The 24,856-nt window shown below is 41.7% G+C and overlaps 2 protein-coding genes across 4 annotated transcripts; one reads left to right on the forward strand and one right to left on the reverse strand.

The window, feature by feature from the left end:
• Nucleotides 1–1,789: 1,789 nt before the first annotated feature.
• Nucleotides 1,790–16,569, reverse strand: NADSYN1 (NAD synthetase 1). Its single transcript, XM_033063309.1, has 21 exons — nt 16,433–16,569; nt 16,258–16,318; nt 15,680–15,796; nt 14,798–14,851; nt 14,334–14,423; nt 13,419–13,470; nt 12,647–12,735; nt 11,785–11,902; nt 11,175–11,306; nt 10,974–11,048; nt 10,684–10,808; nt 10,432–10,480; nt 9,776–9,878; nt 8,964–9,132; nt 8,447–8,582; nt 7,594–7,700; nt 6,718–6,849; nt 6,495–6,564; nt 5,770–5,898; nt 5,118–5,294; nt 1,790–3,081 (listed from the first exon to the last, which is right to left on the reverse strand). The coding sequence occupies exons 1-21, from the start codon at nt 16,515–16,517 to the stop codon at nt 3,028–3,030; spliced, it is 2,124 nt and encodes a 707-aa protein (XP_032919200.1). The 5' UTR covers nt 16,518–16,569; the 3' UTR covers nt 1,790–3,027.
• A 1,585-nt stretch (nt 16,570–18,154) lies between these two features.
• DHCR7 (7-dehydrocholesterol reductase) lies at nt 18,155–24,586 on the forward strand. Of its 3 annotated transcripts, none has more exons than XM_033062537.1 (8): nt 18,155–18,267; nt 19,086–19,195; nt 20,040–20,262; nt 20,814–20,904; nt 21,559–21,772; nt 22,209–22,413; nt 22,932–23,063; nt 23,658–24,586. In XM_033062537.1, the coding sequence occupies exons 2-8, from the start codon at nt 19,092–19,094 to the stop codon at nt 24,120–24,122; spliced, it is 1,434 nt and encodes a 477-aa protein (XP_032918428.1). In that variant the 5' UTR covers nt 18,155–18,267; nt 19,086–19,091; the 3' UTR covers nt 24,123–24,586. The 3 variants fall into 3 exon arrangements, with proteins under 3 accessions (XP_032918428.1, XP_032918429.1, XP_032918427.1); XM_033062538.1 differs by having other exon boundaries at nt 18,155–18,263; XM_033062536.2 differs by lacking the exon at nt 18,155–18,267 and adding an exon at nt 18,351–18,561.
• The last annotated feature ends 270 nt before the right edge of the window (nt 24,587–24,856 follow it).

A 24,856-nucleotide genomic window follows, 5' to 3' on the forward strand; every position in this document is an offset into this window, starting at 1 on the left:
AGACTGTTATAAGGTGACTCTTAATTGTAAGAACTAGTTGAATTGCAAATAAAATCATGGACCAGGGAGCACGATTATGATGTGTCACAAATTGACCCAAATGGCAAAAGAATTGATTAGTCTCTATGGGCCGTCTTTATTTAAATCTGAAAAGAAATAAATGTATCATTTTATATATGTTTGATAAATAGCAATGGGGTAGCTTTTGCTTTCATCTGCACCACTGTTTAGTCAAAAATTAGTTTAACACTGACTTCCAAGTAAGTCAGGGTAAGATCCAGCTGAAGATAATAAAGAAAACTCTTTGATGTTATCTTTACCACAATGGTTGTGCAGTGGATTGACCTGGGCTACTCCATCACTCCTCTCCTCAGCTGGACATGGAAAGAAAATATAAATTAAGGGGAGGGAGAGGTCACTCACTGAATACTATCACAAGCAAAACAGAATCGACATAGCAAAATTATTTGAATTTATTACCAATCATATCAGGACATGTCATAACAGGATAATGAGAAATAAAGCAAACTCTGAAAACAGTCCAGCCCTCCCTCCTTCCTGGGCTTAAATTTATTCCTGATTCTCTACCCCTCTCCCTCAGTGGCACAGTGAGACAGGGTGCAGGATTATGGTCGGTTCTCGTTGTTTCTTCCTCTGCTTCCTTAGGGCAATGAGTCCTTCCACTCCTTCAGTGTGAGGGTTTTCCTTTTCCAACACAAGTCCTTCCCCCGGGCTGCAGTTCTTCAGGAACAGCCTGTTCCACTGTGGGTTCCCTGCAGTGCCCCAAGCCCTGCCAGGACACCTGCTCCAGTGTGAGCTCCTCTCTCCATGGGTCTCCAGGTCCCTGCCAGAACCCTGTTCCAGCATGGGCTTCCCACAGGGTCACAGCCTCCCAGGGCATCCCCCTGCTCTGGTGTGAGTCCCTCCATGGGCTGCAGGTGGATCTGTGCATCCCTGTGCCCTCCATGGGCTGCAGGTGGATCTGTGCATCCCTGTGCCCTCCCTGTGCTGCAGGTGGATCTGTGCATCCCTGTGACCTCCATGGGCTGCAGGTGGATCTGTGCATCCCTGTGCCCTCCATGGGCTGCAGGTGGATCTGTGCATCCCTGTGCCCTCCATGGGCTGCAGGTGGATCTGTGCATCCCTGTGCCCTCCATGGGCTGCAGGGACACAGCTGCCTCAGCAGGAGCTGCAGGGAATCTCAGCACCGTGCCTGGAGCACTTCCTGCCCTTCCTTCTGTGCTGACCTGGGTGTCTACAGGGCTGTTCCCCTCACATATTCTCATCCTGCTCTTCTCTGGCTGCAATTACTTCTGCACAATACCTTTTTCTCCTTATATCTGTTATCAGAGGCATTACTCCCCTGGCCTTGGCCAGCAGTGGGTCCATCCTGGAGCCATCTGGGACTGGCTCTGCCACACACAGAGGAAGCTTCTGGGAGCTTCTCAAAGAAGCCACCTCTGTACCCCCACCCCCCTCACTAAAACCTGGCCACATAAACCCAATAGAAGTTGTCGCCAGTAAAAAGTGAACATCATCAGAATTATTTCCCATTCTCAGTAGGCAACAACGCACTGATAACATTGGAGTTAAGTATTGATAACAGTTGAACTAGCAGCATCAGATGGAACAGACACAGCAAAAATTTCTGGATAGTGAGAGGAAAATAGGAGTGACTTGGTGCAATCTGTAGTCAGCATAAAATGCAATTTGTACAGGTGCTGTAAATGCCATTGCTAAGAAATACGAGTGTCTGAAATAGTCAGGGTAACAACACAAGAGACATGCGTAAATATTGTATTTTTGTGCTATTATTTTTATTTGAATGAAAGCAAATGTCTCTTCTTTCTTCTTCTGTGATTGTCCAGAAAGAGAAACCAGTAACTTCCAGAGGAAACAAAGAAAGAAGAAGTCTTCAAATATACAACAAACTCTTGAACTTCTGTTCAGAATTCATCCACTCCCTCTGGCTGGAACAGGAAGTGCCCAGCTAACTGTGAAGGGAGGAAAATTGCAGCTGGGGTCTTCCATTCTTCCTTCTAGCAGCACCCATTAAGGGTAAGTTAGTTATGCATTTAAATTAGTACCATATAACAAGCACACAATGAACAATGCAGCATCTTTAACTCCAAGTGAATCAACTCCTGAGTTTTCCTTATTAGAAGTGCACCTTTCAAATCAAGGTTTAGATAAGAAATGGGAACAGTCGAACATTAAATGAAAACAGCCTCAGGCAAAGGAACAAGGCCATCCTTTTTTATTGCTCCACAGCATTGAATAAATTTAAAAGATCAACTGAAGTAATGAAGTTAAAAATTAAGTTTTTGCAAGCTAGTTTTTGCAAGTAGGTGGGATGTGGATAACACTGTAACTGAGCTCTAATTGAGAAGATACTTGTTTTATACTTCCTTCTGGAATATTCAAACAAAACAAGAAGCTGAACTCTAAATTCCCTTCCACTAACATGAAGATTACCCATCTGCTTCAAGATAGACATGCTTCCAGTACCTTGCCAAGTTAGACCTTGTGGTCACTCAAAACACTGGACCAGTCTCCAAAGCCAGTGGCAGGTAAATAAAAAACATGTAGAATAAGAACTGAGTCAATTAGCGTGATAAAATTACAAGTTTATTGCAAAGTAAGGTGATTTTTTTCCCCCCTCAACAGCACATGCCAGAACTGTTAAAATTTTACATGTTCAGCTGAGTGTTACTCAAAAGTCATATCCAAATTATCAGAACCAAAAAATAGACTACTCTGGGTTTATTTATGATTATCCAAATATTTTAAATTAGAGGCAACTAACTCAAGAAGTTGAATAAAATCCTAAATAAATGATCCCTTGGCCAAACTACAGTTTAAGTATATTGAAAGTAAAACAGGGAGTCAGTAAAAAAAATTGATTACAATGATCAGCTCATGAACTAACTGTTAAGGAGGTCATCCCTGCTCATTATCACATTATAATCTCCAGTTTTGAACATTCTGTTTGGCAAAGTAATTACCACAGTTAAACAAGACAATAAATCAGTCCACATCTTCAACTACAGAAATTCCTTCCTTTTTTTCTAGCTTGGATACCTGCAAGTAAAAAGGAAAACAATTCAGTAGCAAAATAAGCTTGTTCTTTCATCAAGATCTGCTACTGTGGTTGTAAAAGAGGCACACAAAGATCAGGTTTCTATGAAGTGGAGAAATCTTTTGGTTTGACCAAATGCAGCTAATCTGTGGTGTGACACTGGAAAAAGCAGAAGACAGCCTGCAGATAGCTTGTCCTTGCAGGTAGATGTGCCAGCTGTCCTCTGAGCTGCATCACAGTTCCCTCAAATTATGCCAGCTATTAAAATCCCAGTGAACACTTTGGCACTTGGAAGTGCATCATTTGTGCTCTCACCACAAATCCTTTCCTTCAGACACAGCTCCAGGGCAGAAGCTACAGACAGCACTGACAGAGTTCCTATGTTCTAAACCCCCTTGGCCAGGCAGAGTTGAATGACATGAAGACTTCAAGAGCAAATCTGGCAATTCCCAGCAAATGCTATGATCTCAAATTCCTTTTACCCCTGCTCTTTCTGCAGCAAATACGAAGGAATTTTGCACTAAAAATGAGTGGATAACTAAACTGGCTTGACTACACTACAGACATCCAAACCAGAAACAGATTTCTCCATCATTAGCACTCCAAATTGTTTCCATTCACAAATGAGCTCAAGCTGTAAAATAACTCTCCTACAGGAAAACCTGGCATGACCTAACTAAAGGTCAGTTTTATGTCAGCTTTATGCCATATTTTCACAGTCCTGTTACTATGCCAGAAAAATCTTAAGTGCAGATTGAGTCCCAAGAGCAGAATAATCAGTGGGACACTCCTAGAGAGTGATTCTCTCAGAATTACAATTGTGCTGAACACCAACAACAAGAGGAAACTCTTCCTCTATTCTTCCTTTTGAATAAGGCATATCTGACTCAAACCACTGCAAGTTATTATTTTCCAGTCTTGCAAAGAGCTGCAGGAGTTACCAGTTCAGGTTATTCTTATCTTTCATTTTATACACAACAAAAATCTTGCCCAAACTTGTCTACCAGCTTCCAGGAATAATTTGCAATGGCCACTACTGTTGCAGAGCACAACTGCTATTAGATCTTAATCATATTTACTGTAAGCATAAAATAATTACATTTTGGTCCAGACCCTACAAAAACATTTTGCCTGACTGCCACCAAGGCCTAAAGAACTTTTGGCCTGGACTTCAGTTGGAAAAAGTCTAATGTGATGTAAAAAATGCCCCACTGTACATACTTTACAATAAAGTACTGCACATGGTAACTTTTATCCCAGGTTTCAAGGCAGTAAAATACTATTACAGTATGTCTGGCATTTCACAGATGAAGGAATTAATATTTTATTACATGTATAAACATATGCTTAAAAGCAACTGGGATGTAAAATCTCTGGCAGAAAAAACTTCAAGGTGCTAAAATTCTTCACCCCAGCACTTCTTCCATAAAAGAGGTATTAAAATAAGTTTGAAGGGGTGGCTAAAAACTATAAAAAGTTAAGCATGGTTTCAATAATCGCCTGAGCACCTCCCCATCTTGGTGCTCAAACTGAGCACAGTACCATTACTGCTGCTGTGTATTTGTGAGTCAACTAACTTGAGATTCAAAAGAGAATCAGGTGGGAGAAGCACTTATAGAGAATTGCTGCCTCTTACACTGGCTTTTCCCACGCTGACGTAGGTCATGTCTTAATTCTGCAATTAAGCAGATCCCTTCAGACAGGTCCTGAACTGAAACCAAAACACAAAAGCTTGTTTCTCCCATTAGCACAGGGCTTCATGAGTCTGGGTACACCTATTACTTTCTGTCCTCAGTACATGTATTCTTTTATTTTTTCTTTGTTTCCATAGTTGTATGACAAAAAAAACCCTGAATACCCTACACTGAAATCAGAGGATTTAGCCTCACAGTTATGTGAAAAGAACAATCACATTTATTTCTGTAATAACTGCTACCCTAAATGTTAGTTGTCTTTTGCTGGAGATTCACTGGAACCAGGCTTGACCCACTTTGAATAATTTAAATACAAAATCATTCTAGAACCAGAGGGCATTTACCTGTTTGTCTATACACCTGAACTGCCAGGACCATGAGGTGTTGTAGAGGAAAGGCCTCAGATCAAACCGGTTGTCATCTGGACTGTAGTTTTCAGCGTGGTAGGAAGGAGTGAGGGTGGTCATTTTGTGCCTGTTGACTGAATACATCCTGAAGAAATGCTTAACCTTGGATGCTACCTGATGTACAAAGAATGTAGCTGTTAATAAGATGAAGTTTCTTAGTATTTTAACTTAAAAAATTTATAGGAGCAGAGTATTTTGGAGACTGTTTTCTACCTTTACACAGTCCAGACATTCGTTCAAACCAAGAGCTGTTATTTTCTCAGAACACATAACCAAAGGCTTCAAAAGTAGTTGGTCATCTCTATTTCAGAGAACAATTTTCCCCCTGAGGTATAGTTCTGAAGTAATTGTTTTCAAATTACCTAATTAACAATTCTTTTAACAATCTGCAGCACAAGACAACAAGCTCTATTTAAGAGATGCAGATCAGCTTTTCCAGCATATTCTGCTGCAGCTGTAGAATAATCTCTAAACACAAAATAATGAAACAATTCCGGTCAGTTAAAAGGAACCTGAACTTTCTCCAAACATACTCTATTTTGGCAAAAGCATTTAACTATTTGATTTTTCTTTCTCTTTGGAATATTACCTCTCTTGGAGTACAAATGTCCTTCCACATATTAATCAGCTTACAGAACATACTGTATGGTCCAGCCTTTGCAATTTTCCTTAATTTCCCATAGATTGAGAGCTCTGCATATGTCATCCCCATATCTGCCTGAAAACACACAGAGAAAGTCATTGAAAATCTTAACTATGCAAATCTTAATGAATACTTTAATGAAGCAATTAAAATAACTTAGCTAAATTGAAGAAACACCAAAATGAAATTGTCAATGTCAAAAACACATAGTAATATTATGTGCAGGAATAAAAAAACCCACAGGAATCCTTCTGAATTGGGAAATTGGAGGCCAAAGAGGTAGTTTTATCACTCCTCTCCTTTCCAAAGGGATAACAAAGAGAAGGGTATGGGGAGAAGAGGTCTTTGCCACCAGTCATTTTCATAGCAGTAAGGTCCTCACTTTCATTTGATATTAAAAATCCGTTAAACTGCATTTTACAACACTCATCCTTCTAAGTGTCCAAAAATCTAAAATAATTTTTAAATGTTAATTTGCTGTTTTGGAAACTATTGTCAACACAGATAGGGTGGGTGTGGGAAACTAATGCCTTGATGGCAGGTTTAAGACTGTCTATAATGTGCTTGTCAATAAGTATGGTTACATACAAGAATAAACAACAGTTATGGGACAAACCCCAGATTTTGGGGTAAGGTTTACAGAGCATTTTAAAGGTACTGCCCATTATTACCTCATCAGTTTGAGCCACTTGTCCATCCACCAGGGGCTCCAACTCCGCAGTGGGTGGAGCTGACATGATACTGTAAGGGAGAGGAAAAAGGAAAAACATGGATTCTATGCAGTCTTATGAGTGCTAGTTTGTTAAAACAGTGCTTCATCCCAAAAATGAAGTGCCTGGATCAGACCATTCCTCCAGAGGAATTAACACACACAGTCACTGAGTCACTGCTCACCTACTGAGGGCTGTGAGCTGAAAGTTTTCAAGGCAGTACTGAATGAAGTTCTTCAAATCAGTCTTGCTGATGCCACCAATGGGGTTGATATCAGCACTGGAGCAGTCGTACTTGGTCAAGTAACCACAGAGACTGAGAAAACAGGACATTTTATACAGCAACAGTTATTAATAATGCAACTGCAACATAATATGTAATCGTTGACACTACAGAGAATTTACACCTAGCATGAAGAAAGGCAGAAACAGACTGCAGATTAGTAACATATTTATACCTTAAGGGCAAACATGTTTAACTGCAACATGGCTATCCTGCAGCCCTGAAATTTCCAGAAGACCATAAATCCCTCCAAAACTGTCCATGCTGAGGCAATGTGTGCAAAATCATTAAACTACTTTGCTGACCAGTTAAAACAATAAATTTCAAAACACCCACACAACCAGCACACAGTACTCTCATGGCTTTGGAGGTCACCACAGTCTTACAGGGATTGCTTTAATCGTCGAATACTCAGCTCTAGTAACAGTACTCCAGATTTTAAAGTCTGTTTTATTCAGATCAAAGTTCACATCTTAATACCTAGTACAGTAATTGAAAATTCAACAAATTGGGAAGTTAGCCTAGTGAATGCACAGGTAAGCTCTACTGAAAACAGCATTTTATGGCACAGCTATAGCAATTCTTCAGCTAAACTTCTGAAAAATACACAATTTCCCATTCAGGTTGATTTAACTATTTTAATTAATTTCACTGTTACCAGTGTATTCTTAGGTTGTTACCTTTTCTGAGTAATAATCTGCTGTGAGATTTGGTAGAGTTGCAAGGAAATGACAGTGACCTGTTCCACCTGGACTTAGATTCCTAATTTTCACCAACCTTTCATCCACATTGGCTGATCCCAGCACCAGCAGTCCCCCTGGCATCCCACGAGCCCACAGTGTCAGCTGAGCAAACAGGTAGGCAAGGACCATTCTTATTCTAGCCTGCAAAGCAAAATGAAAAGGAAAGCAAAATTTACATAGGAGACTGATTTCTGCCCAGCTGCTTTTATTAATCAATTGTCTAAACAAACTCATGAAGAACAAAATGCAGGCAGGGTAAGCATCACTGCAAGAAAGATGGTCTTGTGGACAAATTGAACACACTCAGAAGTCCAGGTTCAGCATCTGCTACTGCCACAGACTGAGGAAGTTTCTCCTGACCAACCGCAAATTGGGGAGCAGCTGTCATTTACTACCTCTAATAGCATTAACAAGGATCCATCAACAAGGAAGGATGAAGTACGCAGATAAACCATCCCCTTTTATAGAGTAAATTAATCTCTCTAGCCTAATAGAAAACATTTGTAAAAAGTTCACTTTGCTTTGTTCTGAAACTCAGCTTCTTCTAAGGACAGCAGTAATGCCAAACCAACCTGGGATCCAGCCTCCAGCTCCAGCCGCAATTGTGGGTGATGTTAAGCAAATACCCACACTCCTCTGTGACTTAAGCCTCTCCTGTTGCCAAAAAGCTGATAAAGGATTCAGTGTTTGCTTCCAGAGCAGACAGCTGGATTTCTCCAGTAACAGAAAAAGATCGAGTCCTCAAATTAACAAAAACCACCAAACACGATAACCAACACTCGGAACTAAGTAGAGTTGCTGGTTAGGTTGGAAAACCAAAAAAAACACCAAACCAAAACCCCCAGAATTAAAAGAGTGTGACTTGATTCAGCCTACAGGACACACACCTGGACATTCTGCAGTGCCAGGCTCTCTCTGCTGCTCCCCCCACAGACAGAAAACTGGGGAGTTCGACCTGTCACCGCACTGAAGATCCCCACAACAGCTTTCACAGCCGCATCAATGTTCAGGTTGATGTGGTAGCTGAGAAGAAATTAAGCACAAGTGACTCAACCAGCACAATCTGACTATATAAAATAGAAAAAAGAAAAAAAAAACAACACAAAAATCCACCCATCAAGTGAGGTTTTAAAGCTGCTAAAATCTTGTATCTGGTATGAAGAAACTTAGGAAAGAAAAACACTTTTCAGAGTCTGTTTCCAAAATTCCATGTCCTTTGCCAAATGCTTCTAAGTTTGTCTCACTTTAACACTTCAGTAATAATATCTGTAGCAATCCTACTTAATTCTAATTAACCCACCTCCTATTCCTCTCTTATTTTTTCCCATTTTCGAGCTTGAATGTTTTAGATGTCCTTGCCAGAACATGATGGTTTTTTCCCAGCACTTCTGAGCTTGCTTGTACCTGCCTATTTGCTCAGCCAGCAGTTTAGCCCTGTTGCAGGTATCTTGGGAGGAGTTCTCACTAGCCATGTAGCACGTGGTGAAGACACGCTTGCAGAATTCCCGAGGATTCTCAGGGATGTAGGTCTCATCATTCACAATCCTGCGTGCATCAGCCAACACATCTGCATCTGAGGACAGAGCAGAAGAAACAGAACATGAGTGGAAATTATTGTGCAAATACCTTATACATTCCTTGTATTCCAATTAAGCTTTACAGTGCCCATGACAAATAAGATGACTACATCTAACTCCCCCAAAAAATTTTCATCTATCAAATAAAGGAATCACCAATTTTGCTCCTGATTTTGAGCACAGAAGTATTAAATCTTTTTGATCTACTGAAGAATTTTCATAGAAAACACATGATCCAGTATGTACAAAGATTTAGCTAAAAGCATGAAGTCTGCTTAAAGCCAGTTTAAGAACTTAAACAATTCCTAACCATGCTTTGTAGTGCTGGTTTTAACAGAAGGAGAAAATTTTCAGAATAAAGTGAAGACTATATCATCCAACATTTGAACAATAGACAGAAACTCATCTGAGTTCTACATCCAGTTCTTAAACCCTAAATGAAAACTATAATGTCAATTCAGAGAATCTGAATCTGGACACACTTTTGCTGGAATTTCTGAAGAGATACAAAGGACTCCATCAGAACAACAGGAAAAGGGTCTGCCATTAATAAGTTCTTGCAGGTAGTGCATCCAGCTAATATTACCTTGTCCATAACCATTAGTAAACACAGCTGGCCAGACACACAGATCTACTTACTGCCATTCTTGACTGCCAGGCAAACCTGGTGACACATGGAATACACTATGCAAGCTGTAGCAGAGCTGTCAATTCCACCACTCAGAGGTAGGAAAAATCCTGCCTTGGAAACAGAGTAAGAAAGAGAGTCCACACAGCAAAATTAGAAAAAAATAGGTATTGTACCACTCAAAAACACTCCTGTAGAAGAATGACAGGTGCACTGTTCAAGGCTGTTTATATTCTACTGGGGAAAAACAGAGCAAACCACCCAGAGCAAATCCTCTGAAACTCTCAACTGGATAATCAAAGTCAGTGAATAGTCAGTGAAAAACCCTGTGGCTAGAAAAAATCCAGTTGTCTTCACCGTCTAGTAAGACAGAAAAGCTAATAAAAAGATTACATTTTTCATATATACTTTACTGCTACACTCAATGACTACTTCATGTCACTGCTGCACTCAAGAAAGCACAATTCCTAAGGGAAAGGTGCACAGAGCATATTCAAGTCACACTTGGAATACAATTTTTAACTCTGAACAAGCTACCTCAGAACTCAAACTCTGAACCTTGGACTAACATCAATTTGTATCCAGCATGGGATAACAATTTGAATTGTGCCTGTGACACAAAAGAAGCTGTGTATGCCAAGGGAAAAGCAAACTGAGTTGTTCTTACCTGTTTGCTGCGCCTTAAATAGTCCCAGAGCCAACATGCAGGTCCAAGGCTGAAATTACAGAACACCATAGTTCTAAGAAGGTTAGGGAATAACACCTAAGCAAGTCAACATATTTACTGTGGCCTTCCAATGAGAGACTTCCCTTACTTAAATCTAAATAATATCTTATGTTTATCTCTTTCTTTGAGTTTTGTTTGGGTTTTTTTTTAAATCAAAATAATTTTCAAGCAACAGATTCAGTGTTTGATTACCTGATCTCCTCCTCAGGACTGTGGTGTTTCCACTGGATTGGCATACAAGTAGGAACAGCTACATCATCAGGACACGACAGAGCAAAGTCCACTTTTACCCTGGGATAAGGATTCACTTTACTTGCCTAAGCAATAGTACAGAAGAAATCAGAAGACATCAATTTTAACATAGCATACACCTATAAAACATCAGCTCTGTAAGAAACAGTGAAAATTAGGAGATGCAAATACTTTTTACATTTAATAGCTATTCAAACTTGGCACAGTTTACAAACACAAAGAGTCCTTACTGCCAAGTTGCGAGATGAAATCTCTGCTCTGTAACTTCGAACATCCTCCAAGTCCAGAGTGGCAACCAGCACCTCCTATGGAAAGGCTTTCAACATTAGATCACTCTACACAAACAGATAAACAATGCTTGGCAAAATATTCAGCATCAGTGAGAAGTGTTGAGCAGAAATGTCCTAGCAGCTATGGGATGAATACATTACCACATCATCGAGTGAAAACTGGGATCCTTGTGCAACTGTTTCTCCGTTCATGGAAATCATGGCACAGCCATCATAATACAGACGATCACCATCGCAGCCTTTCTGGTTTGCTAAAATATATATTCCACCATTCTGCCAGGGAAACAAACATGCAGGGAAGGAAAAAAAAAAAGCTGTTCAGAATAGAGGATTTGACAGGATGTTAAAAATCAAAATATTATTCCTCTGTTCCTTCCCTTCTTACAAACTTCCTCTCCTTTCACACTGTGAATGATTTTTGGCTGGAATTCTCCACTAGTAGCAAGAGTCATTCCCTCAATCAAAACAGACAGAGCTGCACTTCTAAATTGAAATTATGAGCTCAAATTGAGATTGGGAAAAGCAGGAAGGTGATGACAGAAGCTGTTTGGGTATCAGAGGAGAGAGCAGATACTGTTAAATATAAGCAAAGCATGTTAAATTACAATGACAAAGCAGCTTTTTCACAGTGTAATGTACACTCATTGCTTTATTTTTGTCCCCATAACTGATAGATGGGATTACAGTCCAAATACTTAATGTCTTCTCATTTTTTAAACAAACAGAACTTTGCAAGTATAAAAGTGCACACCTTTGCTGTGGCAGAATTTACCAGATCCACCCGGGCATGAGCCTTCCGCAGCACGTGGTGACTCCCTGAAGAGTTGGTGAAAATTTCCACGCCATCAAGTCCCATCTCAATGTGAGGGCTGTCAAAGCAAAAGCCACCAAAAAAAATCATTACTATGCTGTGAAAACTGCAAACATAATTAAAACTCACTATCAAACAGAAACATCTATGTCACTGTCAGTTTTCTGCATGCCTTAGCTCAAACAAGGATAGGGCTTTCAAAAATATCTATTTTCTTGCATTGCCCAACTCTTCTGTCAAAGACAGCAGTGGCTGCAGAGGTCAGGAGGGCACTTACTCATTCTGTTCTAAATGAAATGCCTTCTCTCTCTAGAAGGCCAGGTCTCAAAGTAAGAGAGAATAACATAATCTTGGTCTGAAAGGGCATCATGGATATACACTGCAAAGTCAGTTGTCCCATTTTCCTTGTGAAATCACATCTTCAACACACCACATCTTCTGCAGTTACAAGGAAATTAATGTAACAGAGAGATTTGGAAAAATATCAGTAATGTGAACATTAGAGTTACCTGTCATTTATTTCCTTAGATAACTTCTTTAATTCTGTTTCTTTTTGGTATCTCTCCCCTACCTTCTTGTTTCAAGTTGATTTAGTTCAACAATCAACATTTATTGCCATTCTGCACCTAGCCTAATGAGATCCTTCCCATGATGTATTTATTGCTCCTAATTATATTTTACCTTACTGGCACTTTCTGAAAGATAGATTACATACAATAATAATAATAAGCAGATCTTTTCGAACATTTATTTCAGGCAGCTCCAGAGTATGTTTTAGTTCACTTTTTCTCTTCTCCTTTACCTGTTTGGTGCCCAGAGTTCTTCACATATTTCTGTCCCTAGGCAGGTATCTTTGGTTGCTAGCACTGCATCCCCAAAAGGAACAGTTTCCTGAGGAAAAACAAGAACATTCTTACATACATGCAGTAGAACAAGCTATTCAATTCAAAAACTTAACTACCAATCTTAAGAAAATATAAAAATTGAATGCTCACTTATGTAAAATTAGTGACACAATATCAATCACATTATACCTTCTTTCATTTTATTCTAAATCTGAGGGAAAAAAAAGTAAAATTCTGAAATGCAAATTTCTGGACTGATTGAAATTTTGTGTTTTATTTTCAAGTAGTATTCAGATCCAGTGCTTTGCTTAAGGACAGGAATTAAACAATCTACACAACATAGACTGTCTGTTGCTAGGAATCACGCTCATGCTTTAGTGGGAGCTGAACTAAGAAGGTTTAAATTATTTTTAATTAAATTTTTTTTAACCTAAAAACACACACTCAATTCTAGTCTCAAGCACAGATAAACTCAGTACCAAAATTGTGCAAAATATGGCAATGTTCTCTATGTACAAATAACTGAGGCAGATTTAAAATTTACTTGCTTTGCTGCCATATACTAACAAAAATAATGTCAAATTATGCTGTCATTTAATGCAACTTAGAACCATCACTGAAACATACAAATCTACAATATGACTGGCTGCAAAATTTTGGAGACTACAGTTTTTAATTGCTGAATCTGGAAGATGCTAAAGTTAAAAAAAAAAAACAAAAACAGCTTACCTGTCCAGTCACTTCCTGAATTATCCTGGGTAGAAAATATTCCTCCACATGCCTAAATCAAGTTTATAGATTGTGAGTACATCATTACATAAATCACAGCATAAAAACTGGTTCTCATCTCACCTTCTAATGTTGGTTAAAGAAACCATATTGAAGTTGTACAGGGCTGTTTGTGTTTAAAAAAATGAAAAAATACCTTCATATTCTCTGTGGAATTAATCAGAAATGCTAACATTTTAAGATAGTAACATCTCTGCTTCAGAAAGGCATGGTTAGCAATGGTTTATATCCTGGCTAGAAAGCAGACCTAACAAAGAACACACCATGCAAGACAAATGCTAGATGGAAGTTTCTCTTTTTGCAGGGTTACTACACAAGCAGTGCAGAACTGACTGGGGCTCAGAGAAGGGATCAGAAGTGCTTTACTGAGACCCTCAAGCTGGAAACATTCCCTGACTACAAGATGAGCACACAGCATCAGAGATGAGTGCCAGGCATGTTCTGCAGCATCATAAGGTAAGCAGCTTTTATTCTCTGCAGTTGCTGAAGTTCTGACAGAGCTCATCCATTTCAGTGTTTGCCAGTTCAGTACTGGGATGCAGCAACCCAGCAGATAAACACAGCCCCTTCCAGTCCTGAGCTGGGTGTTCTTAGAAAGCACACACCAGAAAAATGACACTTTACACTGGCTGTAGGATCAAGCAGCCCCACTTTTTCTTCCAGCTCAGCAGCTCAGAGTTTGACTGCTCAATAAGCTTCCTAATCAAGCTGCAACCACGCAGTTTGGCTGTCCCTGTCTTGCTGCTCTCCCTGTAGCAGTTAATGAGGATTTGCTGTAGATATTTCAATCGTGTTGCTGTGGCTGCAAACAGCAAGCTGTGTTTTTTAACACAATTCTAACAGTTGCCAGCATACCTTGCTTTGCTCCATGGGGTGAACCATCTAAGTTCCCTGTAATTTCCTGCATTTGCCAGTGATGTTTTTGGTCTGATCAGAAGAATCTTCCTTAAATCATAAAATGAAACAGAAAAGCTGAGCTAACACATGATGTGCAGCCAAACAAGGCTATATACGAACACTGATTAATATCAACTCCTTTTAATCTTTTATAATGTAACATTTTTAAAGTTTCTGTTTGCAGACTGGGGGTTTTTCTGAACTCTTTCAGAAAGCAGTGGGAATTTAGTTTCCACAAACCAGAAAAGAAAAAAATAGATCATAAAAACCTTAGTTGTATCTCTCAAAATTTAGCAAATAGGAAGATAAATCCATCTCTGGATTTACCTCTATGGATTCTACTGAAGAATCTTGCTTGTAGGACAAACTGGTGCATGAAAAGATAATGTGTTACCTCACAAAACACATCAAGAACTACTTACTTATTCAAAAAGATCACTCGACAATTGTAGCGAACATTTCTGTGCAGAACAGGCCTGTGACAATAAGAAACAAAATTAGCAGTGACTACACTCACTAAATGAAAACATATAAAGTTACAGAATCTACTTTACTGTATAAAAACTATTCATAAGACTTCACTAGAGGGAATCAAGCAAAACAATATATCATGTTTTAGCTTCTAGTTTTTTAGTTTAAGTAGCTGTTCAAAAAAAATCAGAGTTACTGACTGTGTCTCAAATATATCAACTACTACCTGAGCCTTAGGAACATGAGCAGACCAGAAGATTCCCCATGGCTGGGCCAGGTTATTTAATGAAATGTAACTTCCTGTGATACTGCCAACCCAGTTCATAATCAAACTGGCTTTACACATTTATATCAATACTAACACATTAATTTCACAGATATAATTTATCACCCTTCTGTGTCAGCACAAGGTTTACAATGGCTTCAGTAATTCTCACATACACTTATGTTGCTTTAAGATGTTTGTCAGTGAAAGCAGCCCCCACATTCCTACAAAATAGTAAATTTATACAATCCTTTGAGTTACACCTCACACAAAGTCTGACCTGTGGCAATAAGGACCAGACATTACGGTTTCCAATATATAAACTGCAATTATCCTGTTTCCCTCTTGAAGAGCTCAGCCAGCAATCTCTGGAAGAATTATCTTCCAGGAAGTGTTCTGCACATAGCAGTCCTGGTCACGGTAACTTAAAAAGCAAAAAGTAGTGCAGTTCCTAAGATATGTTTGAAAGTTTGATGCAGAAACCTCACTATCCAGAGCATGGCACAAGCAGCATTCCCTAAGGACTTACCCCTTATCACAGGTACACAAAAATACCTCTCAAACTTACATCCCCACATCACATATAATATCTTGAGTAGCTGGAGACTTCAAGAGCTTTTCCAGAACTTGAAACGAATGCAAGAGTGTGTCTGACTCGTAATAGTGATCTGAGCAGCCATAGCCACTGCGAATAGAAACAAGGAAAAGTTTTTAAAAAATCAGCCAGAACAGAGATAAAGAATCAAAACTACTTCAGACAGGGAACATTTCACCTAACACATAATCTATGTAGAAAATGAAGAAGCAGTGCTGTCATCACCAGCCCTACTCACAGCATTTAAAACTCTGCGGTGTTTTGTATCATCCCATGATATTCCTTCCGAGCACAACAGCCTGGGCCCAAGCAGAAATCAAAGCCCTACAGTTTCCCTGAAGGAAAACTCACTGAAATAGGTCAAAAATTATCGCTACCAGTCAGGTTTCCAAGACAAGAGAGCCAATCCTGTGCTGACAATTACAGCGCTTCTCTTACAGCCGCATTGCTCTAAGTAGGGCCTGGGGCACACGGGACTGATGCTCTTCCTAATTGTTCTTCCACAGTTCACTGGAATCGCACCAAACCCAGCGCCAGCACAGCGCCCTTACCAGATTTCGAGCTCTGGCCCAAGCCGGTACCGGGCTCCCTTGCTCCTGGCGATGTCGATACCTGGAAGAGTGTTGGGAGCACAGTGCGTGAAACAGGCACGGGGGAGGAAGGAAAGAGGGAGCGGGAGAGGCTTCCTGATGGCCGGGGACAGCCAGCAGCCGTCTGGGCACTCACTTCTCAAAATCCTCTCCAGGTTGCCCTCAAAGTCCAGAGCCCACTGGTTGAGAGCGCAGGTGGCCACGGTCACTGCGTGGACCATGGCTGCCCCGCCGCTTTCCCGCTGCTTCCGGGGCCGTCCCTCCTCCAGTCCCTCCTCCCGGTCCCTCTTGTCCCTCCTTCAGTCCCTCCTCCGCTCCCTCCTCCCGGTCCCTCCTCCGCTCCCTCCTCCCGGTCCCTCCTTCAGTCCCTCCTCCAGTGCCTCCTCCCGGTCCCTCCCCCGGTCCCTCCTCCCGGCCCGAAGCTGCCCCTGTGCCGTCGGCGCTCGGAGCCCCGGCTGCTCTCCCCACGGTGTTCCCCCGCGTGTGGCTCCTCCGGCGCCGTGTGCTGCTGCACGCCCTTAGGCGCTTTCCGCAGTTTTATCTCCGCAGAGCCCTGAATAACGGGAATGTGGCCTTAGCCCTGCGGCTTCTTTTAAGATATGTCTCTCAAACCGAGTTCGGAGTGTGAGTGCTGAAGGTAACTGGGACAGGGTGCTGTTCTCATTTCAGCACCGTCCCGGCAGCTCTCAAGGTGCTGATCCCCGGGAGGGTGACTTCTTCCAAGTCCAATCTCCTCTCGTATATCCTTCATCACATATTCGGCTGCCTGTGAGCAGCCTTACACACAGGATTCTGACTTCTTTTTCTACTAGAATCGGAATCATTTAGGTTGGAAAAGACCTGCAAGATCACTGAGTCCAATGACTAATCCCACAGCGCCAAGCCCACCACTAAAGCATGTCCCAAGCGCCAGAATATACATGGCTTTTACCTCCAGCAGTGCTGACTCCATCACCGGCCCGGGCAGTCTGTTCCAACCCTTTCTGTGAAGAAACTTTTCAATATCCGATCTAAACAAGCCTTGGCACAACTAGAGGCCGCTTCCTCTTCTTCTGTCGCTTGTCACTTGGGAGAAGAGCCTACAGGCTACAGCCTCCCTTCGGGGACTTGGAGAGTGTAAGATCTCCTCCTTCAGCCCTCTTTTCTCCAAGCTGAGACCTCCCTTCTCCCCTTCCTCCCCCCTCTCCCCTAGATCCATTCCCTTCCCTGGACACATTCCAGCCACTCAGTGTGTTGGATTAAGGTGCCCAAAACTATCCCCGCGATTCAAGGTGGGGCCTCAGCGGCGCCCAGAACAGGGGCACGGTCACTGCCCTGCTCCTGCTGGCCACGCTATTACTGACACAGGCCAGGATGCCACTGTCCTTCTTGGCCACCTGGGCACACCTGGGCTCGTGTTCAGCAGCTCTCGGCCAGCACCCCCAGGTCTTTTTCTGCGGAGCCATCAGAAATTGCACAGAGCGCTCAGTGGAAGAGTTTAACAACGACTCAAGGCGGCCCAGTCTGGCTTAGGGGCTCTGTGGGGGCAGAGGGGGTTGTTGTGACCCGGATGCACGTGTAACCCATTTCCTTGGACGCCGGTTCCCAGTTGTGCAGAACGCTCGAGTTTATCCAGCGGTGCCCGTGCCCGGCGGCCGGAGCGCCTCCTGTCCGCGCGCTCCCGGCGCTGCGCGGGCCAGGGGGGCGGAGCCCGCGCCCCGCGCGCTCCTCGGCCCATGGGACGAGCGCGCCCTACCAATGGGGAGCCGGGGGATGGGCGGGGCGCGGCGGGGATTGGCTGAGGCGGTGGGGCGGGGGCGGGGATTGGCTGAGGCCGTGGGCGGGGATTGGCTGAGGCGGTGGGGCGGGGGCGGGGCTGGGAGGGGCCGTGCCGGCTGAGGGGCCGCTGGCTGGCCCAGAGCGGGGACAGGGCTGCGGTGCGAGTGATCCTCTGTCAGTGACTCCCGGCGAGAGAGGGACCCCGGCTCGTAGGTGGGTGCGTTCCTTCCTTACCGTCTCTGGGATCGGGCCTGGAAAGGCGCTAACCGTGTGGGTAAAGGGGGGCCACGAGCCGTCTTCCCCTCAGATCGCTTGTGAAAAGAAGCCTGTGGGGGGAGGACTAAAGGGCTCAGGCTCCAGGTAATGGAGCAAGCTCGCCCTGATGAGGCACATCGAGTCAATCCATAATTCAGACTATAGAATGATGATCTTTAACACGAGAAGTGTTTGATGAGACTGAAAGGAAACTACAGTGCGTGTTCCACGGGGAGAATTAGGTGTTGCAGAGTAAGTCATTCTCCATTCTCACTGATTTTTGATTTAGATAGGGTTATGTCTTATTTTCTATGGTGTTAATGACGTATATGGAGCAAGGACTATGGTCAGAAGTATCCAACTGGCAAGGTCCGGTGCTGGTAATGTTACAGTAGTAACAATTTCTCAAATTAAGGCGGGCAGTTACGTTACAGGGGTTTATGTACGCGTGGTGAAACAGTATTTTTCCTTTACATCTACCCGAAAGTGTTAAGCTACATAGTATCTATGCATCTTAAAAGAAGTTTCTAGTCAGCAAGAAGTTTAATGTGTTACTTTGCTATCAGTGTTTTGATTAGGTTTTGCTGAATATAAATTCATAAGTAATTAATTGGTGAAAATTTTTTGCTTCCTCTTCTCCACCCTCAAATTTTTTTTCTGTGTTCTGAGGTCTGTATAACAGGTTTTAGTAACTTTTATTTGTCATTCTTTTGTAGATACGTAAAACTTACTGAGAACCAGCTAGAGTAATAGGATTCATATTTTCTTTCCTGCAGGACATCATGGCAACCCATGTCCCAAAGGAGAAAAAACCTGCTGAAGGAAGAAAACACCAAAACATGAAAAATGATATTAAAGCATCTCAAGGCCAGTGGGGAAGAGCATGGTGAGAGAAGCCAATGACCCTAAGTCGTCCTTGTATTTCCAATTGCTTCATTCTTACTCTTAGAGATGCTGTAATCCTTTTAAACTTCCTTCTGTTAATAGCAGATTTTTGTGTTGCCGTGCTCTGGAAAGCTTATGGATAATTTACTGTAGCAACAGGTGCTGAAGAAAAGTTCTTCAAGTTTTTTAAGGCAGAGAGTTGGCCAGATGGTTTCGGTTAAATCACATTCCTTGCAAAAAAGAAAAGCAAATCATAAAAATTGGTAAAATTTCTGGTTCCTTCAAGGAAAGAAATATTTCCTGAAATTTGGAAAACAGGCATCCTGGTATCTTGGCATTCCCAGCTGACAAGTCCTGTTGCAGCAAGATTTATGACTCATGTACCAGTTCTCAATGAGATGGGCAGGGCATTGTACTGCAGCTGGGAACAGCAATGGTGGCACAGCAAGTGCAACAAACAGCTGTCCAAGGTCTGTCTTTTCCAAGCTTCCAAGCTTTGCATAATGTTCTTGGGATTCCATTATCCCTTCCAGCTGAATACTCCACCAGTTAGAGCCATGATTGCCATCGAAAACGTGAGATCTGTAATCATAATCTGGTTTTTTGGTGGGGAGATTTTATCTGATCTCTTGCTCTGATCAACTAGTGTAGTTTTAGAGAGGCTTGTGGCAAAGTATGTTCTGTGCTGAGTTTTTTATGGCTATTTGACTCCCAGGCATGTCCATGCCCTGAATACATTTTCAGTTTTCATGCAGTTAAGTCTAGAAGGTCCACTGCAAATATTGTCTGATGTAACTCATCTTTCTGAAACCTGGGGAATGAAAATGCTCTGTTTTGGATTGCAGGGAGGTGGACTGGTTTTCCTTGGCAAGCATCCTTTTCCTGCTTATGTTTGCACCACTGATTGTGTATTACTTCATCATGTCCTGTGCCCAGTACCAGTGCTCTCTGACTGATCCACTCCTGGACTTGCTGATGGGGAATAAGCATCTGTCTGACATCTGGAACAGCACTCCCACACTGACCTACAGAGCTGCTGTCATCTATACCCTTTGGGTCACTTTCCAGGTATATTGTTGAGTTATGGTCTGGATGCAGTGTCTGGTTTCCCCCACAGCACTGGATGAATCCTTTTGTACAAAGGATGGTGGAATGTTGCACTGGCGTTTACTCTTTGGTGTTTCACAATTTCCAAGGTGTTTTGGAATCCAAATGAACTTGGAAAATAAGCATGGAGGGAATATACACAAATATTCTTTGTGTGACATACTCCTCAATGAGGTTTTTAACAAAAAGTGGCTATGTAACAATGGTACCCATTTATTTTAAATTAACACAGAAGAAATAGATGAAAATAAAAAAGGACAAGGACCTGAATGTAGTTACCAACTGTCCTGCCTCCCCACCAAAAAAGGATGACAGCCTTACATGAAATACATCTTTAGAGCTGTAGAATAGCTTACATGTATTACTAGTCTAAAGTCTCAACAGCTAAATATTGTCATATTGGCTTACCCAATATTTACTAGAAACTTAAGAGAAAGGTTACATTTGGTATTTGTATGTAAAGGATAGTGTTTTGTGTTGTCTGTATTTACTGTGAATGCACTATCTTTTAGGTGGTTTTGTACTTGTTCATTCCTGATTTCTGCCATAAATTTCTTCCTGGATATGTGGGAGGTGTACAAGAAGGTGCTGTCACCCCTGCTGGTAAGTTTTTCCTTGGAAGACATGCACACCATGCAATCTTCTGAAATTATAACATTTCTGCTTCTTGAAGTCTTTAATAATCCACGCGTAACCAGAGGAAATGTGGACATAAATGGTCTCACCTTCCTCACATGTTCAGTTCTAACAAAACTAGAAAGTAATCTAGGTCATCTTTTAGAATAAGTTATACCTTTTGTATCTCTTATAATTAGTACAACTGTTGATCTGGTAGGCACCACACCAGCAATGGAAAAGTACTGGTTGATAATTTTGGCACTTAAAATTGTCAGTGGACTATTGCTGGTATTTGACAAGATACTTTCACCTGCTTGAGCTACATTGACCCAAGGGACTTGGATAAAACGTGTGATGTGAACTGTTACTGGTGGCTTGTTATTCTAGTCAGTTTTGGGGAACATCTAAATTCAGTTTTGTGAGGAGAAAAACTCAGCCTAACAAAGCCTGGTGGGTTCAGCAGAGTCTAATGGACCTTTCAGAAAAATGCCTCACGGTATTTTATTGGGAGGATGAGGAGAGAGAGGTCATTTCATGAGGACTTGATTGAGCTTCTGTGTATTCTGTGCATACCCATATTAATTAAAAGGTATATTAATGCAGGGTCATTAACGCTCAATTTTTTTCTTCATATTTTAGGTGTTGTGAATAAGTATGAAATCAATGGACTTCAGGCCTGGATCATTACCCATGTGCTTTGGTTTGCAAGTACTTCTTGCTTCCACTTCTTCTCACCTACCATCATTTTTGACAACTGGATTCCTCTCCTGTGGTGTGCCAATATCTTGGGATATGCAGTGTCCACGTTTGCAATGATTAAAGGCTACTTTTTCCCTACCAATGCCAAAGACTGGTATGTGAATTTTAGTAATGAGAGAATACTAGAAAAACTGTTAAATAAAAATTGGATCTATAAATTGAATAACTGAATATATTTCACTGGCACAGAGAGCTAGGCAAATGTACAGCAGTGGTTCTTTGCTTCACCAGCACTATCCTGTGTGTTTCATGCTGCACACCATGGGACTGGCAGCTTCAGTGTCACAAACACACCCATCCTAAATATGGTTATACTTAGACTGTTCAGAAGCATTGCAAGAGTAAACCCAGGCACCTCTAAAATTCTACAATTTATGTCAGTTAATGAAATACTTTGGTCATGTCAGTTTGTGTTACTTGCGTGTTACATGGTTTTATGATTTTTATTATCACTGCATCAAATTAATCTGAATTGTGTAGTCAGAGTAGCAATTATCTGTATTTGTATATAATTTTTCTTATGTTTTCAGCAAATTCACTGGAAACTTCTTTTATGACTACATGATGGGGATTGAATTCAACCCTCGAATAGGGAAGTGGTTTGATTTCAAGCTGTTCTTCAATGGGCGCCCTGGGATTGTGGCCTGGACTCTAATCAACCTTTCCTTTGCTGCCAAACAACAGGAGCTGTACGGCCAAGTGACAAACTCCATGATCCTTGTCAATGTCCTCCAGGTAAATTCCAAGGAACTGTTGAAGAAACCAGTTTGGAAATAAGCTAGTATGAAAGTAGGAAAAAATCTCCTTCCATGAAAAAGAAACAGGCATTTTTTCCTGGCATGAAACAAGCTCATTCAGTGATGGGACTTCTTTGGATTTATTCCCTGATCTGTGTAAACGGAAACTTTATTTCTCCTCTTTGTAACCCTGTGACTCTAAGCTGAAGAGAGATCAGAGTGGTCAGTTGTGAGTTCACTTCCTAAGTGTTTGTCCTTGAATTGTACACGTGCCTTAGTCATCCTACTAGTGCTTTATCTGTCTAGAGAGATGGATATTGTGTATCCAGGTAGTTTGTATTTATGTGAGAGTTCTTCTTAACCATATTTAGAAACGTCTAGTTTTGAAGTGCTAACATAAAAACACCAATGAATTTGAGATCACATCATAAGGCAGCACAGACATTAAGCTGATGCTGTTAAGCAGGGTAACTGGTGACTCTGCTCTGTTATTAATGTAAAATTATTCTGTTGCAGGGTATTTATGTTCTGGACTTCTTTTGGAATGAAGCCTGGTACTTGAAAACCATTGATATCTGCCATGATCATTTTGGATGGTATTTGGGCTGGGGAGACTGTGTTTGGTTGCCTTACCTCTATACTTTGCAGGTAAAAAAGTGTACACTGTGTATTTGGGCTAACAGGGATGAAACTCTTCCAGAAACTTTCTGTCTAGCAGTTTAATTTGTACCTTAAACATTTCTATATTGTTGGACTGTTGAGAAATTATTGCAATGTTCTTTGTAATAATTCTCTTGTAGGAAAGCTTCCTGTCTGTGTATGGATTTGACATCTTTTCCTCTCCTGGTCTTCTTCTGTGCCTCTTTCTACCACTCTCGATTGTGCCTGCATACTGTTCTAAATCCTTTCAGTTTCCTTTCTTTTTTACTCCTGCTTGTTGGGGGTCTTTTGGTTAGTGGTGGTTTGTTGGGTTTTGTCCTTGGGTTTTTCCTTCTGTCTGGTTTACATGCTTGCATCTTCTCTCTTCTTGTTTCACAAAGAAGTGCAGTTTTGGAGAGAGAAGGAAAATCTAGGATGCAGAGTCTTCTGAAAGATTTGTGGAGTCTTACTATTTCAGTACATTTTTTTACTACTCCTTCTGTTGGTCTTCTTGGTCTGTTGCGGGTCATTGTAGTCAAGGAATTTGTCTGGCATGTAAGTCTCTGTGGGAAGTAAATGGCTGATTGTTTTTGTGCTCCCCAGGGTCTGTATTTGGTTTACCATCCTGTCCAGCTGTCCACAGCTCATGCCATAGGGATCCTGATATTGGGCTTGCTGGGTTATTACATCTTCAGAATGACTAACCACCAGAAGGACCTTTTCCGTCGCACCAATGGCAATTGCAGGATCTGGGGGAAGAAGCCAGAGTACATCGAGTGCTCCTACACGTCCGTGGATGGCACCAAGTACTACAGCAAGCTGATGACCTCCGGATTTTGGGGCTGGGCACGTCATTTCAACTACACAGGAGACCTGGCAGGCTCGCTGGCCTATTGCCTGGCTTGTGGCTTTGAGCACATCCTGCCTTACTTCTACATCATTTATATGACCATTCTGCTCACCCACCGCTGCCTTAGGGATGAGCACCGTTGTAGCAGCAAGTATGGGAAGGACTGGAAGCGCTACACTGCTGCAGTGCCCTACCGGCTCCTACCTGGGATATTTTAAGGCTGATGCAGGATGCAGGAGAAAGGAGAAATGTGCAGGCAGGCCGTGTTTAAAGTAACTGAAGTAAGGCACTGAACTGCGCCGTTTTTAGAAGACTCTTTTAATTGAAATACCCCTCTGAATCTCCCCACTTCCAGATCAACTTGGAGTTTAAGAAAAGATGCATGATGTATTGAGACTCCTGAGAAATCCCAAAGCTGGGAGGTGGCTTTACCCTTGATAGCAGCAAGGCTCTGGAAGCAGTGCTTCAGGAAAGAAGATAAAGAGTTCTGTCATCTCTTCAGGAAAGAAGTTTTCTCATGCGGTTGCTTGTGCCCGTCAGAACCTCCAACTGGGAAAAACTGCAAAGGAGATTTAATTGTTGGTTGCTTGTCAAGACATGAATGATGGAAATACTGAACTACAGAAGCTTGTCTGAAAAAACTGTTATAATCTAAAATAAAAGTGAAAACTGTTACAAATTAGTGCAATTTTCAGCACCTGATAATAGGGAACATGAGTCTTCTTTTACTACTGAAACCAGATTTTGCGAGGCTACAGAGCTGTGCTGGTTGGTCTGGAGTACAGTTGACTTTTTTCATAGTACCTGTTACAGGCATAGCTTTGGATTTGAGTTGAGACAATGCTGATAACACAGAGATGTTTTCACTACTGCTGAGCAGTGTTTACACAGCATCAAGGCCTTTTCTGCATCCTCACCCCCACTCACCAGGGAGTGGGCTGGGTGAGCACAA

Source organism: Catharus ustulatus, chromosome 6 (genome assembly GCF_009819885.2).
Source record: "Catharus ustulatus isolate bCatUst1 chromosome 6, bCatUst1.pri.v2, whole genome shotgun sequence".
Taxonomy (NCBI): domain Eukaryota; kingdom Metazoa; phylum Chordata; class Aves; order Passeriformes; family Turdidae; genus Catharus; species Catharus ustulatus.

Coding starts and splice junctions, on each gene's coding strand:
- NADSYN1 (XM_033063309.1), bottom strand. CDS start 16,517: ATGGTCCACGCAGTGACCGTGGCCACCTGCGCTCTCAACCAGTGGGCT. Junction 10,481..10,683: donor AGTCCTGAGGAGGAGATCAG/GTAATCAAACAC, acceptor CTGTAATTTCAG/CCTTGGACCTGCATGTTGGC. Junction 5,899..6,494: donor AAGTGGCTCAAACTGATGAG/GTAATAATGGGC, acceptor GTGTGTTTTCAG/GCAGATATGGGGATGACATA.
- DHCR7 (XM_033062536.2), top strand. CDS start 18,505: ATGAGACTGAAAGGAAACTACAGTGCGTGTTCCACGGGGAGAATTAGG. Junction 20,905..21,558: donor AGGTGCTGTCACCCCTGCTG/GTAAGTTTTTCC, acceptor TTCATATTTTAG/GTGTTGTGAATAAGTATGAA. Junction 21,773..22,208: donor CCTACCAATGCCAAAGACTG/GTATGTGAATTT, acceptor TTATGTTTTCAG/CAAATTCACTGGAAACTTCT.